The sequence below is a fragment of the Salvia miltiorrhiza genome, chromosome 4, assembly GCF_028751815.1.
Source record: "Salvia miltiorrhiza cultivar Shanhuang (shh) chromosome 4, IMPLAD_Smil_shh, whole genome shotgun sequence".
NCBI classification, from domain to species: domain Eukaryota; kingdom Viridiplantae; phylum Streptophyta; class Magnoliopsida; order Lamiales; family Lamiaceae; genus Salvia; species Salvia miltiorrhiza.
The window spans coordinates 41,847,621-41,863,589 of record NC_080390.1 but is presented as its reverse complement, the minus strand read 5'-3'; the positions used below and the strand labels follow the sequence as shown (position 1 = coordinate 41,863,589).

The 15,969-nt window shown below is 36.3% G+C and overlaps 2 protein-coding genes across 2 annotated transcripts; one reads left to right on the top strand and one right to left on the bottom strand.

The window, feature by feature from the left end:
• Nucleotides 1-1,866: 1,866 nt before the first annotated feature.
• LOC131021760 (4-alpha-glucanotransferase, chloroplastic/amyloplastic-like) lies at nt 1,867-8,592 on the top strand. The gene is made up of 17 exons (XM_057951044.1): nt 1,867-2,429; nt 2,977-3,039; nt 3,256-3,344; nt 3,419-3,479; nt 4,130-4,208; nt 4,846-4,982; nt 5,057-5,215; nt 5,299-5,375; nt 5,982-6,121; nt 6,203-6,234; nt 6,322-6,396; nt 6,835-6,907; nt 7,012-7,100; nt 7,385-7,429; nt 7,517-7,669; nt 8,139-8,254; nt 8,331-8,592. The coding sequence occupies exons 1-16, from the start codon at nt 2,127-2,129 to the stop codon at nt 8,241-8,243; spliced, it is 1,680 nt and encodes a 559-aa protein (XP_057807027.1). The 5' UTR covers nt 1,867-2,126; the 3' UTR covers nt 8,244-8,254; nt 8,331-8,592.
• A 1,642-nt stretch (nt 8,593-10,234) lies between these two features.
• LOC131021759 (monothiol glutaredoxin-S6-like) lies at nt 10,235-10,758 on the bottom strand. Its single transcript, XM_057951042.1, has one exon. The coding sequence runs from the start codon at nt 10,742-10,744 to the stop codon at nt 10,430-10,432; it is 315 nt and encodes a 104-aa protein (XP_057807025.1). The 5' UTR covers nt 10,745-10,758; the 3' UTR covers nt 10,235-10,429.
• Between the last annotated feature and the right edge of the window lie 5,211 nt (nt 10,759-15,969).

Sequence of the window (15,969 nt, the reverse complement as noted above, 5' to 3'; positions counted from 1 at the left end):
AGAAATAAAGAAAAAATAATTATGTGTAAAGTACAATGACATTTTTTTTTTGATAAGACAAAAAGGAATTTCATTTCAAAATGGCACCAGCAGTGCCAGGAAATTACACAAGTCGAGAAATGAGCTCGTTTGAGCTCCACTCAACAAAATTCAAATCAACATCCACAACCCCGAAAGTTCGATTCCAACCCCAAGTTCTAGCTTTGATTTCCTGAATGAAATCACCGACAATCGATTCTTTTCCTTCAAAAATTCTCTCGTTTCTTTTCTTCCAAAGCATCCAAACACATCCGATCCAAATCATATTCAGCAGCTTCCGAATCTTTTTCTTCCTTCCACAGTGTCCGAACATTTCCCAGTGCATTGTTGTTGAAATAATAAGAAGTTATATGAGGATATTTGTAATGTATTGACTTTCCATTTTGGGAAGTGACCTATTGAATTGGGACGTCCAAATAAGAAAATATGACATATTGAATTGGGACAGATAAAATACGCTAACTGGTATATTCCTCCCCCCTATACACCAGTACATACTCGCCTCAGGACCAACAATTGGTATCAAAGTCGGGGGCTCAAAAGAACTCTGCATTCTAATACCAATAATTGGTATCAGAACAGGTGTTCTCTTGACCATTGCTTCTGAATATTAAGTCTCTCAAAATTGATCACAGAAAATCTTTTCAAAATTAGGGTTCAAAATCTTTTTACAATAACATTATCTTAGTGCATTTTTGCCATAATGCACTCTGCATTCTGATACCGACACTTGGTATCTAAGTAGGAGTTTAAAAGATCTCTGTAATTTGCAAAAGATTTTTCATTCATCCAATAATGCATAAACTGTGATTATGAAATCTCTCTTGTCATACAAAGATTGAGTCCTTTAGCAGATTAATAAAGATCAAATCTTTCACTCAAAAGCTCGCCTATTGAAGAGAAAGCTTAGAAGTCATCCGACAGAAGTGCTAACGACAATGGACTCAGCAATCAAGATAGTAGCTTCGCTAATCTTGATCACAGGCTAAATGAGTCAGAGATAACATCCAAACTTCAGTTTAAGCCCATATCTAAAACTGTTGTTATCTCTGAACAAGAAGCAGACTCAAGGGAATCACCCCTGAAATAGAGAAGATTGAGCAAATCAAACTAAAACATAAGAATATGCTCAATTTGCTCAATCAAGCCCAACATGAGATTGGTTATCTGAAGGAAAAGCTTCATCAAACTAAAGCTAATCATGTTGAGGAAATCAAAGAGTTCAGAGAAGAGAACTTCGAACTGAAGTACAAAATCGAGTTGTACTACAAGATCAACAACAACAACGAGAATAGCCAAAAAAGCTCGTGGACAAATATTGCGTTATCTATCATGAAACAGAAACTGCCAATGCTCAACTCAAAGTTCCTCTATCCACAGTGTGGCTCACGAAGTGGGCGCGAGTCGCCTGCCGATTCCGAGGGAAGACAAGACTCGCAGTTGCAAGCTCGATGCGAAAGAGGAGAGATGAAATGCATGCGCTTCACAGGTCAATAGGGAAAAAGAACAGAAATCTTGAGAGCATTGGTCTTCTCGGCCAAAAAATATATATGTTTTTATTTATTTATTGTAAAAGAGTTAATTTGGCTCAAGCGGTCTTATCATTTTTATTCTTTATTCTTGATTTTATTCTATAAATACTTTATTCCTTCGACACCATATTCACACCATTCTCTTCTTCATCTTATTCTTCGAATCATATATTTCCCTTTCTTTCGTTTTAAAAAATGGATTGGGATGGTGAAACAATAATCCACAAAATTCAGCGCCGTCGTCGAAAAATTTAAATTTATTTAATTTAATTTAGAATAAAAATAAAATTAAAGAGATCGAAGATAAAAAAAAAAAAAAAAAATCTAATGCGAGAGTGACTGAAAAAAAAAAAAAAAAAGAGAAGTTTGTGACTCGTCAACGTACGGTCACACATGGTTCCCTGCTTTTCCGACGCCATAATCATCTCCATCGAACTCCTCCGCTCTTATCTCACACACAACACCCACACATACACATACTAAATTACACATACACGCATAATCATGTATAAACCCACATGTGATGCAGTTCTGCGCATTCATTGACGCATCCACATGGCAATTCTGAGCTCTCTCGCTCTTCTCCCCGTTTCTCTCTCTATCCATTCCAAGCCCCTTCCTCCCACGCCCAATCGTATTAGGGCTCAATTTCAAAATGGGGTGTGCTTATCGCCCGGCGAGGATTTACCGTCGGACTATGAGAGCTGGATGCCGAAGCGCGACGCCAAGAGTCGCCGGAGGGCAGGAATTCTGCTCCATCCGACGTCGTTTCCCGGCCCTTTCGGCATTGGTGATCTCGGCCCCCAAGCCTTCCAGTTCCTCGATTGGCTTCACGACGCCGGCTGCTCCGTTTGGCAGGTTCAGCGATTGCATTCATCATTTGTGTTTAACTTAACTTTGGATGTTAAGTAAAATGGGAAATACTTCAGACTGATTGCAATGTTAACATTGTAAAACTGATTCGCTGCTTGTTTATTTGACTTTTTAACTTTTTTGTATTTTGTTTAAATTTCAAATTGGATTCCTCTAGTACAGGTATTGCATGCTCATATATCTTTAGGTTATAGCAAAGCATGAAGAGGAAAAAAGTTTGATTTTTGTATTTCTCCAAGTATTTAATACTAATAGATATAGCTGAGTAGTTTATGCTCCCCCACCCTCAACTAAAAAACTAAGACGAACTTTGAAGTTTGACGAATCTACTGTTGTTGGCCCAGTCATGTAGCTCAAGGTAGTAGGACGTGTTCCACATTGAAGTTGGATTAGATATATATTATTGAGGAAAGAACTTAATGATCGTCTATGTGTAAAAGTGAACAATTTTATGTGTTTGCTGTAATGGTCGCTTACTTGGTAGATAGACTTGTTTTTTGAACCTTTAGTAATGGTTTTGGTGTTCTAACAGGTTCTCCCACTTGTTCCTCCTGGGAGGAGGGCTAATGAAGAGGGATCTCCATACTCAGGACAGGTTTCACGGTTTTCTTTTACTCATAATTCGTATTTAATTTATTTTCATCAGAATATTATTTGAATATTTCTCAATTAAAGGGAGTACATATACTACAGAAAGAAGACATTTTTTCAAAATTTTGAGCAACTATTGTGCTAAGATTCTAGTTGTATTTAATTTTTAGCTTTGTACAAAATAATGTTCTATCATTTAGTCATGCTCATATTGTTTCAGGATGCTAATTGTGGCAACACACTTTTGATATCTCTTGAGGAACTTGTGAAAGATGGTTTACTGTCAAAGGAAGATTTACCCAAACCATTGTGAGAATTATGTTTCATCGACCGTGTTTATACTCTGACTTCCTTCTGTAATTTCTGTCATATAATTCTTGCAGAGATATGGATCTTGTGAATTACACAGCTGTGGCTGATGTCAAGGATCCTTTGGTGGCTGAGGTAGAGCATAGACTCTCATCTTTTCAGCTAATGATTTTGAATTCTTAAAATTAGTTATACACATAGTTATCCATGTTAGTTCAAGTAATTTTTGCATGAGGCTTACCTGAAAGTTGGTCTACCCATTCAGGACTTGCTGCAATAATTTATTTAGTAAACCAACGTGTAAATATTGAAGAAATTTATTTAGAAATATCCCATCAAGAAGCAAGCTCATATTGTTGATTACTCTTGAGAAACAGAAAAGATTGTCACATGGTTGTTTAACCCTTATGAATGAATTTTCATTCTTTAACTTTGAATTTAAATGAATAACTAGTCAGTAGTCACAGATGTTTTTAGAGTAGACGAAAATGTTGAGGAAATTGATAATCTATTGATGAGTGAATCTTGTATATTGTTAATTGGACGATACTCATCCTGCTTCTGTCATTGCCATTAATAGTTTCTGAGTTATCTGATTTCATTTCACAGCTGATATGCCTGAGTATTAGTCTACTTGAAGTTCATGAATACTCCTTTCATCCTTTCTCAGGCAGTATCATTTTTTATTAGTCAAATTGAACTGAAATCAGTATCATGGCTGGTTTTCGATAATAACCTTTTAAGGCCATTCCTATGAGTAGACCATTGTTTTCATTATGTTGTAGGCTGCAAAGAGGCTTATTTCAAGTGAGGGAGAGCTAAAGAATCAACTTAATGGATTCCGCAAAGATCCTAGTATTGCAGGTGAGAATTTTGGGTTCCTTTTCCTTATTAGTCACTCCTCTAGCAAGGAGATTATTACAATGAATCCATCAATACTAAATGAGTGGTAAATTGAAATCATAATCTTATGTTCCTTACTTTTCTTATTAAGTTATGTTATGTTGCCAAATCAGGCAATAGGCAGTTCGGTTATGAAAGATTCCTATTCAATGCAAAAGTTAGTATTGTTTAGATTGAGTGCTTTGCTTTTATTGGCTACTAAATACTAATGTAATAGTCCTTCCTCAATAGAATATGCACCCACCACTTTTCTAGTTTTTTGGTCTGGTAGTATTATTGCCTGCTTATTACTTCAAGAGGCTTGACAAGTTGAAGACACTGGTTCTGGCTGGATACAAGTGTCCTTGCTTCGATTAATGGATCTCTTCTATCCAGTTTACAAAGCACTTGTTTATTTTCCGGACTTAGATTTTGCTTGATCTTTTTCATCCATCTTCGGTTCATATTTGTTTTCATCTTACTAAATGTTGGAAAGATACCTCTTTTTACTCTGTCAACATGCTGTAATGCTCAAGTAAAAACATTCATTTGTCCTTATGTATGCTTTTCGTGTCTTGTTCCTGAGAGAGTCTAAGTGCTATAAAAAATGATTGTACAGGTTGGCTTGAGGATGCAGCATACTTTGCTGCCGTGGATGATGCTATGGATACATCTAGTTGGTATGAGTGGCCCGAACCTTTAAAACACTGCCATGTGGCTGCTCTGGAAGAAATTTATCAAAGCAAAAAGGAATTTGTAAGATCTCTTGACCCTTTGCCTCGTTTGGTTCTTGCTTATTTACATTTCTGAAATATGCTTCTCTTCTGCAGATAGATATTTTCATTGCTCAGCAATTCTTGTTCCAAAGGCAATGGCAGAAAGTTCGTGATTATGCTCAGACGAAAGGAATAAGTATAATGGGCGATATGCCTATATATGTAGGTTATCATAGTGCAGATGTATGGGCTAATAAGAAACATTTTTTGCTGGTAAGATCATCATTTATTGCCAATTTCTATCGTATGCTTCAGTGCTTCTATATTGTTCAACTTGCCATCTATGGTTCCGCCAGAATCGAAGTGGCTTTCCTCTTCTTGTTAGTGGTGTCCCCCCTGATGCTTTCAGCGAAACTGGTCAGCTTTGGAACAGGTCAACGCTCTTCTAAAGATTAATATATACAGAATTCTCTTTATCTTAATGCTTTGCCCGTGATTGTGAATGATTGCTCTGCTAACTCTGCTGCTACTTGACCAAATAACCTGAAGTTTCATATACAGCAAAGAGAATATGTTTCTGAAAAAAATTCTGTCTGTTATGTGCCATACCAGCCATATTTGATTAATTTAGGTAATTGAAAACTGCTTTTGATTTAAACTCAATCATATGTTTTTTTTGCTCTTACCAACATGAAGTAATGTTTGTACACCCAAACTATTATGACCGAAAGTTGCTGATCTCTTGTACTTAAGTATGTTGCATACTGGTTGAGTTGGTAGCCTGAAGAAACAATCTTCACTGAAAAAGTGTTTTGGGGGCAAAGATTCGTCATCTAAGTTATTAGGGTTGCTAAATCCTGCATCATTGCATGAGTTTTTACTGTAAAATTATCTGGACTGAAATCTGATCTTATCTCATCCAACACTATCAATGTGGCTGGAAAACAAACTCTTGATCTATATAATATTAAAACTTCATAACAAAAGATGAAGCATATTTTGTAATGACTTATTGATTGAACCTTTGCTTTGTGAAAAGCCCGTTGTATGATTGGAAAGCTATGGAAAGAGATGGATTTTCATGGTGGACACGGCGTTTAAGACGGGCTCAGAATTTGTTTGATGAATTCCGGATTGATCACTTCAGAGGATTTTCTGGCTTTTGGGCTGTTCCTTCTGGTGAGATGACTATAATTGACAAAAATTTACATGATCCTATTGTTATAACAAACAATAACGTTTCATTACTTCTTTGTTCAGAAGCTAAAGTTGCTACAGTAGGACGATGGAAGGTGAGATCCATCATTTCACTGTTTTTCCAGCACCTCGGACTGACAATATACGGCAAATTCCCTAAATGATATTTTGATTGACAGTAGGTTGGACCTGGAAAGTCTCTCTTTGACGCCATCTTCAGAGATGTTGGAGAGATCAATATTATAGCAGAAGACTTGGTATGTTTGACCAATAAGATGCTTAAAAGTATCAAAGTTTTGATTAAATTATATTTTCTTGCAAGTTTGATAAGCATTTAAATAAGGATTGTGAAGTGTCCTGAGAATTACGAGTAAATTCAATGATCATCTCGATTTGTTTTTTTTTTTTTTTTCCTGGTTTGTCGCTTTCTGTTTTGGTGGCACAATGTTATTAGAGCAATATAATGCTGAAAGTAAAGGCGCCTTCACAAGATATTTCTCATCTCCTTATCAACCTCATTGAATGCTTTATTTGTACAAGGCAATACTGGTGTTGCTGTGGGCTTTTTATGAATTAGCTGGGAACTGGGACTTTTGAAAGTTTCTTTGAAATACTTTATTTTATCTCCCTTTAGATCTCAATTTTGCTATCATTTCATCTTACGCTAGGTTCACATTTTGCTTGTATTCCTGCAGGGTGTGATCACTGAAGATGTGGTTGGGCTTAGGAGATCCATTGGGGCACCTGGCATGGCTGTTCTCCAGTTTGGTAATTTTGTTATTTCATTCCTATGTTTTAATCTTGTTGTGAGCATCTATTATTGTTACTCTTTATTCATTTCTTGGTCTTATTTCTTTGTGGTTGGTTTCCAGGCTTTGGAAGTGATGCTGAAAATCCCCATTTACCTCACAATCATGAAGAAAATCAAGTGGTGTACACTGGCACTCATGACAATGACACGGTAGCTTTATTTGTGATTTGACTTCCCCGTATTGTCATAACCATTGATTTACAAGTATTCAGCCTTTGCACTTAATTTGACAGTTTTTCGTTGGATAGAATGTCATGTGATGGTGATGGTAGAATGTCATGTTGCAAAATGACTAAAAGATATTGTTGTCCAAACAATTATTCCATGGATATTCGTTTTACATTTCTTTTTTGTGTTCAATAATTTTTAAATTTTGGTGGGAAGTCCATGGCCGGTGGAAGAAAGTTTATTGTTATAATTCTTTATTTTCTCAGATTCGAGGATGGTGGGATGTCTTGCCAGAAGAAGAGAAATCTAATGTGAGCATGGATGAGAGCTGTTAACCAAAACTTTGAATGTGGAAGTTGATCAAACAGATCTTGTTCTTACATACTTGTGTTATTTAGGTGGTCAAATATCTTGGTAATATTGTTGAAGACGATGTCTCGTGGGGGCTAATCAAGGCAGCACTTTCTTCAGTTGCACAAACTACTATTATACCAATGCAAGATATACTGAAATTGGGAAGTTCAGCTAGGATGAATACTCCAGCCACTCAGGTAAAAAAGGCTTCATATGTATGTATTTGTGTGATGACTCTTATGCACTTGTACTTTCGATAAACTTTCCTCAGAGTTCAATACTGAAAACATGGGGAAAAGAACAAACAGATTGAGATTTCAGGGGCAAGGGTCAGAGTGACTACGCTGCAATCTCTCTTTGCTTTTAGAAGTGTGATATTCGAGGGGGAAACTTGGCTTTTATAGGGGCAGATTTGCGTATGGTGTTCCCATGTTTGAGTATTAAGATGGTTTTTGTGTACATGTGTTGCTGTATATCCTCTATCTTATAGATTATAGAAGTTCCAGACATAAATAAACCTCGGAGGAGTAATAGAAGTTGGGTTACGTGAATGTTGCATCACTTAGGAGGAGCAGTCTGACACGACAAGGGAAAATCTGGAATAAAATGAACAGAAAGCATGCTTTGATGATGGAAGGCCTTGATGCTTAATTTTTGAATGTGCAGTCTGGAAACTGGAGTTGGAGGGTACCACAGTCGACGAGCTTTCATAGCATGACATCTGAAGCACAGAGACTTAGAGATATGCTTTTGTTGTACGGCCGGATGTAAAATGAAGACGGGTAAGCATTTACTAATTACTATGCAAGGAATTCATAATCCAGCCTTCTAAGACTTGTTTCATGCCTTTCCTTTCAGGCTGCAGACATCAGCAACTGAAACTCAGCAAATTCCTATGTTGTGACGCCAGAATTCCTATGCGTCATATGTTGTGCGAATTGAATTAATTCGATCGATTAGCTAAAGGAGGATAAAATAAAGGGTCTACGCTTTTGCTTTTATTATATGCTGTAATATCTTCAAGGATATTGACATGTTTCGAAACGTGATTTAATTGAATCTTGTGAAATCCCTATATATCATGATCAAATAAGAATCATTTGAAAATGATTTACCAAAAGTAGTAATAAGTATTTACGGAGTATAATGTATATAGATTGGCCCCCTTGGCAAATAAAAGATCATTTACTCAAGGGTCATTTGGTGGTATGAGGCACGAATTAATCGACCCACTTTCAGGCCGGGCCCCTATATATAGTGTCCATGACATTCTTCGATTCCTCTAATTTTCTACTTTCTATTCATTGTTTTGGTTTATTCATCATTTGTTATGTTTCAATTGATTTAGGACGCGTTTACTTGAAAGATTAGTCTTGATAGATAATAATTGAATTGAAATTTTGAAATATCCTTAATTATTGATTATTTCTATTATTTAAGCTAGTTTTACTTGATTTTTATCTTATTAAAAAGGTGAGAGGATAAAAACACTCAATTGTGTTCTTATCAATCATGCAAAGTAAACGCTCCTTTAAAGATAATTTACGTCGATAATGATAATATAAACTTTACTGAATATTTGATGAGGACGTATGTCGATCACGTATAAATTATAATATAATATTCATAAATGTCCTATTAGAGCGTGTAATATGATATTTATGAGTGTTCTATTAAAATATGTGTATGTGTCTTCTATAAATTTTTGAATATTTTTATCTTTATACAGGGATTTTTGTAGTCTTAACCGTTTTTAACAGGATATGAATAGAGTAAATAGTTTCATTCGTGTCAGTCGCCCCAAAATTTGACTCGCATGTGCGAGAAATGAGTGGAACAAAACATCAATTTTGTTCCAACCGTGAAGAGTGTACAGTGGGATGAAAATTTGTTCCATCTATGCCAAGTGCGCTTGATGAGGGTGAGGTAAAAACCAATTTCCAGTCTTCCCCAATTCATTACCGTTGCACGATGTACAACCCCTTTCCTTTAGTGCAAGAAAGTGAATGCAATGATGAATATGAAAATTTAGTTTAGGAAATTAATTAGTTAGATTTTTAGTTAGTTGTAACATTTTGCGTTATTTGCTCATATGATTTGTAAAATGTAGAAAATGAATAAATGTTACTTCGAATTTTGTTCATCAATTATAGTTATATTTGTTATAATAAACTTCAAGTCTATTATTTTTTTATTGCATCATTTTTGTGAGATGAATGGTACGAAATGAAATATTCGTCCCAATGGCTTTCGTGCCACGTGTTTGTTACTAATGATACAAATATGTTTTTCGCACCATTTGTGCCAAGGTCTTTCACGCTAATATTGACATGAGTAGATCATTTGCACTTCATACCATTCGTTCCAACACTTGGCGTGACAAACCTTGGCATGAATGTTACTAAATGAAATATTGGTACCGTTCGTACCAAGCACTTGCTGCGAAAGATATTAGGATGTACGGTACGAGATAACATATTTATTCCATTAATTCGTCTCGCGCCAAGTGTTTGGCACAGATAATGGGAAATAACGTATCATATATATTCAGTGTCTACATAGGAAGATTAATTGATGTGATGCTCATTTGACCCATCTCATATATTTCGTATATATCTTTTACTCTGATTTATGTTACTATATAGTAATAGATAGGCATGCATGCACTACAAAGATGCAGCTCAGTCCTCCAAAGATGGACTGAGTGAATGTGACAATGAAGGATCAAGATTCAAGTGCAAGTTGCATATAAGCTGAATTAAACTAGAACTAAATTAATAGCGAGACTATTCACCTCTGTGAAGTTCTGATTAATTAAGAAGAATATAGTCCATAATTGAAATTATATAAGTTACATTCTGATTCATCCTCGACTCTGACAAAGTCAAAAACGGCGGTGATGGAAGCATGTAACGTTATCGATAAAACTATGCTCAACTCCAAAACAAAAGGAAAGACTACATCCAGATAGCATTGGCCTTGATAAGCAAAGGCTTGAGCTTTCCTTGGATATTGAGGCTCATAACTTGATCAGATCCACCAACAAATTTAGCCCCCACGAAGACGGCGGGAACGCTGGGCTCGCACCCTAATGCAAGCAATGCCTTCTCCATTTCTACTCCATTTGAGGCTGAGGCTCCATCCAGCTCATACACCACCGGATTCGCCCCAAAGCCGCGTATCAGAATTAGAATCACATGCGACATGCAGCAGCTGCTTTTGCTGAATATCACCACGGGGCTCGCTGCCACTATTTCCTTCACCATTTCCATCTTAATAAATCTTTGAAATTTGGGATGATGAGAAACTTGGGGTTGTTTGAAGCTCAATATATAGGTGATGATCATGCACTTGGGCAAGAGCAAGCTAGTTGTAGTGTCAAATTGAAGGTGGATAAACTCTTTTTACCTTTATGCTAGAGAGAATAACTTCCCTCTCTTCCGCTTCTAGTATGTTGACATGATTGTAAACGTGATTTATTTGGAAAACAGTTTAAAGATGTACCCCAAAGCAATATAAGTTGGTATAATATATTTGAAATTGGCAAAAGGAGTATAACATAGGGGAATATATGATTTAGATATTTAAGGCAAGGTCATGCATATGTCGTCCCATGGGAATATTGAATTCTTTACTATTAAAAAGGTCTCAGCACTTAAATTATCATAATTAATTAATTTGAGTTCCTGCTTATTAACAATTTAACGGATAAACAATTCGTGTGTTTATTTCGTGCTTCCAATACTTTTCTATCGATCGCAACAAAAGTTAGTATTCTCTACAATTAAAAAAAAAAAAACATCTTGAAGCTGCCAACAATTTCGTCCTTGGCACTATGGCCAACTCGATTACTGATCTTCTCATTCTTAAGAATCTTTCCATCGCTGGACAACCCAGGAAGCCTTTCTCCTTTATTTACGTTGCTTGGCACCTTCCCCCGCCGTCTTGGATTAAAGTTAATACTGATGGCTCGGTCCGTGAAGGGAGGATTCATGCGGGGGGCGTCTTTAGGAATGCCTTCAACGACGTTCTTGGTTGTTATCATTTTTCAGGCGGCCATGGGGTTGCGTTCGAAGCAGAGCTTTTAGCTATTATTATTGCGATTGAATCTGCACATCGCGCCAAATGGGAGAGAGTTTGGTTTGAGTCGGATTCTTCTTACGTGGTTCAGCTTCTTCAGTCGCTATCTGAGACGGTTCCTTGGAGATTCAAGCCTCGGTGGCAGCTTGCTCTCTCCAAACTCCATTCTTTCACGTGGCGCATTTCTCACATTTTTCGTGAGGGCAACAGATCGGCGGATTTTTTAGCTTCTCAAGCTTTGGATGAGGGTTTTTGGCCTCATGCCATTGCTGGTTTAAATGATTTTGTCAAGGAGGATGTTTCTATTCCCTATTTTTCTCGTTTCGCTTGATTTTTTGGTTTTTTTTTTTCTCTTCGTTCTGGATCGGTTGTGAGCCGGGAGGCCTAAGGGTAATGGTTCGGCCGGAATCCTTGAGACCTCCTAACTCAGCTCTGTCAACCTTGGTCCTTGACGAGTACTCTTTTTCCTCAGCTATTATGAGGTTTTAACGAGGCTCGGCCCTTAGTCTGCAGCTTTGTGCTTTCAAGGGTTTTTGGTTCTCTATTGTTGTTTCTTTTCTTTTTAATAAAATCTTATTTCAGCAGCTTATTAACAATTTAACAAATAATTCCCCAAGTTCATTTTTCAGTGCTTCAAAATTGCACGTCATGGAATATATAGAAAATTTTGTATGTATTTTACTACATGTTGCGTAAATTCACAAAAATCATTTCCGAAAGTATGTCCAATTAATAACTTGGTAGCAATAATCATTTATTTATTTTATCAGATTTCAGACAAAAAAATATTAAGCTTTTGGTGCATTTTGATTCAGGGTATGTTCAATTTAATTATGATTAATACATTTAATTAGATATTAGTAAACTCTAATTAGAGATTATGGGCCTTAAATATAAATTTAAGTAGAAGCACTGTGTATCGGACAAATTTTTGTCGAAGGAAAAAGAATCCATATACCAGCCACATACAGGGGTCGAAATTTATTTGTGGAAAACACGTCAATTTATTCTGCAACATATAGAAGTTTGTATCACACTCAATCATGTGTGTCTCGAAATTGAAGATTCTCAATTAAAAACAAGCTACTCTAGTAGTTAAACGAGATCAACTTCTCCTCAAATTAATTAAAGAGTAAAATTTTGAAATAGTAAAAATGAGTCATAAAATACAAATTATGGCCACTCATTGAAAAAACATAAATTTTGGTAATTTTTATAGCTTTGGGACGTTTTTGCCCTTAATTGGACGGACTGGGTATGGTCAAGAGCGCGGGTCGCGTGCCGGGTAGGATCAGGCACGCGGGTCGAGTTAGGCACTTATAGTGCCATAAGTGCCAAGCTAGTGCCATAAGTGCCAACGATTTCTTTTTTTGTTACTCCCCCTGCCTTGTCTACCCCCAGACCCCGACCCCACCCACCCCCAAGTCAATTTTTTTTTACTCCCCTAGATAAAAATAAATCAAATTTTACTTCTGTTATTTTATTTTATAAATATAGAATAAAGTAAAATGGTCTTTTTAGCACTTATGGCACTATTAGTGCTGCCATAAGTGCCAAACATGCAGAACAAATATAGAACCAACAACATCATCTAAACCCTAAATGGAATATTTAAATGGATAATCTAAATCCTAAATGGAACATCTAAACCCTAAATGGAATATCTAAACCCTAGGAAAAGTGTTTAAAAAGGTCCTTTTGGCACTTATGCCACTAATAGTGCCATAAGTGTCATAAAATAAAATAACAAAAGTAAAATTTGATTTATTTTTATCTAGGGGGAGTAAAAAAAAATTTGACTTGGGGGTGGGTGTGGGGGTGGGGGGGTAGGCAGGGCAGTGGGAGTAAAAAAAATTTGGCTTGGGGGTGGGTGGGGTCAGGGGTCTGGGGGTAGACAAGGCAGGTGGATTGTTGGTCTGATCAACCGACCGTGGATGTAGGAAATGGTTTTTTCGAACCACGTAAAAATCTATGTGTTGTTTACAGCTTTCAGTTTTACTTTCCTACTTGTGTTATTTCAATTGATAAACTGAATACTGAATAACTGCAAAGAGAAACCTAAGACCAACAACGTGCTCAACCGAGGCTATTGCGAAACTAAGTTTAATTTCCGCTGCGTATGATATCAGTCTGACTGATCTATCTTTTGATAGTCAGGAAGAGTGTTATCATCTCTGTTTTAGCAAACTCGACTGAAGCCCATAAGTGCATCAGTTAAGTTCCAGTAACTTAACTGATAACTCCTTACTGAAGAGCTTTCAGTATCAGTCGTCAACCCTGTTTGGTCAAAACTGTTTTCAGTCAACATGTGTCTTTGTTTGCGTGTAAAGTTTCGTTTAAATCTCTATCTTGAGATCCCTCTGATTGAGGAAAAAGAAAAATAGCACATAGGTGTATTTCCCCCCCCCACCCCCCATACACCTATTCGAGACCCCCGGGACCTAACACTTATATCAAGTCTACATGATAGAAGATCAAGATTATAGGATTTGTCTATGAATCTCTATCTTTTTTATATATTTATTTATGTATTCATATGACTTGTGATTTGTTTTGATTATAAATATGCTTGGTTAAAATCCCTTATCTTAGGGATTAGATTAGATGAGTTTGTAATGGATTGATGTTTATTTTAATGACTCTATCTCCTTGAGCCCTAGGTTTGTTTTCTTGTTTGAATGATTGATCACCATTTGAGCATGTCTAATGTATTAATTTGAATTGAGATAGAATAATGGACATAGATTAGGAGCTTAAGGCACATCATCTCAATAAACAGAGAGGTTGAGAGTTTGAGTGAGGGTATTGTTGATCTTTGGTGCCTTTTGAAGCTATAGGTTAGAAATTGACCGGGGACGCCAATCATGACTCGTAATCTATCATTTTATAATAGGAAATATACGTTGTAATAAAGTATTATCTCCATCCATTAAAATTATAGTGTGATTTGGAGTGCACTCGTTTTAATAAATGGTTGGAAGATATATATAAAAAAGAGAGAAAGATTCACTAAAGTTGAGTGGATAAAATGACCCACCAAAATTTATGTGTTAAATGGTTGAGTTTTTTGTAATATTGAGTGTGAATGATGTTTAAAACAGGGTTAATAGTGTTGTATGTCTCGAACTTTCAACGTTACGTTTTCCATAAAATGTCATGTTATATATACAAAATTCGAAGACCGAAAGATGACAAAAAATCTCAAACTTTCGACCTTTTCCATCAATTAAATAAGGAGACTATCCACCTTTTGGACGCCATGAACGATGTGCAAAAACAAATCCTTCTGCATCTAAAAACGGCGTCTGAAAAAAGTTAGACCGTACACCGAGTCGTCGTTGAAATAATCTTGAATTAGTCGTTGATGGGTGGCCTCACAATCGCGATACACAAAGCCCCTCGTCGAGAGAGTTCTTTCGAGTGCTTGGTTGATAAAATTTTTTGTGACAACCTTTTACATACTGATAACCATTTTTGCAATTCTCTCCGTCTCCCCATCGCTTCGAAGAAGGCGAAGAAGAAGAGTAGAACGAAGTCATTTTGTCATAGGAAAAATTGAGAGAGGGAAGGAGAAATGAAAATGAATTGGAGAGAAAATAATGTATAAATAGTGTAGGGAAGAGGTGTTATTTATAGATGAAAAAAGAAAAAAAAAATGGAGAAAAAAACAGGCGAAGTAGCCATTCTAGGAAGACTTTTTTTAATTTTTGCACAGGCGCCTTACATATCGCTCGGATGAGCCTGACTCATTTACTTGAGCAGCAATTCGAGTCCCCATATGCATCGGTTGGCTCATCACCAAGGCCGACGATGAGCCCCAACCGAAGTCGATGCTCTTAAGACTTGAATGTCGATCACAATGAGATTAAGGGTGATGGCAACGCCATCTCCTAAAAAGAAATAAAGAGGTAAATGGGAGTTAAGAGCTACTGTTGCAAAGTGCCATACATACTACTTTGAACTTGGCTCCCGAAGCTAGAACCTAACTTCGTGGGCAGGAAAAAAGGAAATGGTGGGTTAGCAGCTGTCAGCTTAACAATGGTGGGCTAATTTTAGTTTTTTTTCTTTTGCCCTTTTTTTTTATAAGTAAAATTCAATAAAAATACGCATGAGGAGTGCAACCCAAAGCAGAATACAAAGATCAACATACGGTGTCAAAAATACAAAAATCCTACAAATCAAAGCAAAGAGATGGATTGCAAATCCAATCACTCAATCTATAACAAGAAAAACTAAGAGAGAGATTAGAAAATGTTTATGTGCGTTTCTAAATAGTTATGTAATTTCTAATTATTTATACTGTTATTTGATTTATGTAGTTTCAGTTTGAATTATGTATTCTTAATTATGGAAATATTTTTATTTCTAGTTTTAAGATGTTTTGATGATTACTATGTGCAACGATATGCTACAGACA

Coding starts and splice junctions, on each gene's coding strand:
- LOC131021760 (XM_057951044.1), top strand. CDS start 2,127: ATGGCAATTCTGAGCTCTCTCGCTCTTCTCCCCGTTTCTCTCTCTATC. Junction 3,480..4,129: donor AGGATCCTTTGGTGGCTGAG/GTAGAGCATAGA, acceptor ATTATGTTGTAG/GCTGCAAAGAGGCTTATTTC. Junction 6,908..7,011: donor CATGGCTGTTCTCCAGTTTG/GTAATTTTGTTA, acceptor GTTGGTTTCCAG/GCTTTGGAAGTGATGCTGAA.
- LOC131021759 (XM_057951042.1), bottom strand. CDS start 10,744: ATGGAAATGGTGAAGGAAATAGTGGCAGCGAGCCCCGTGGTGATATTC.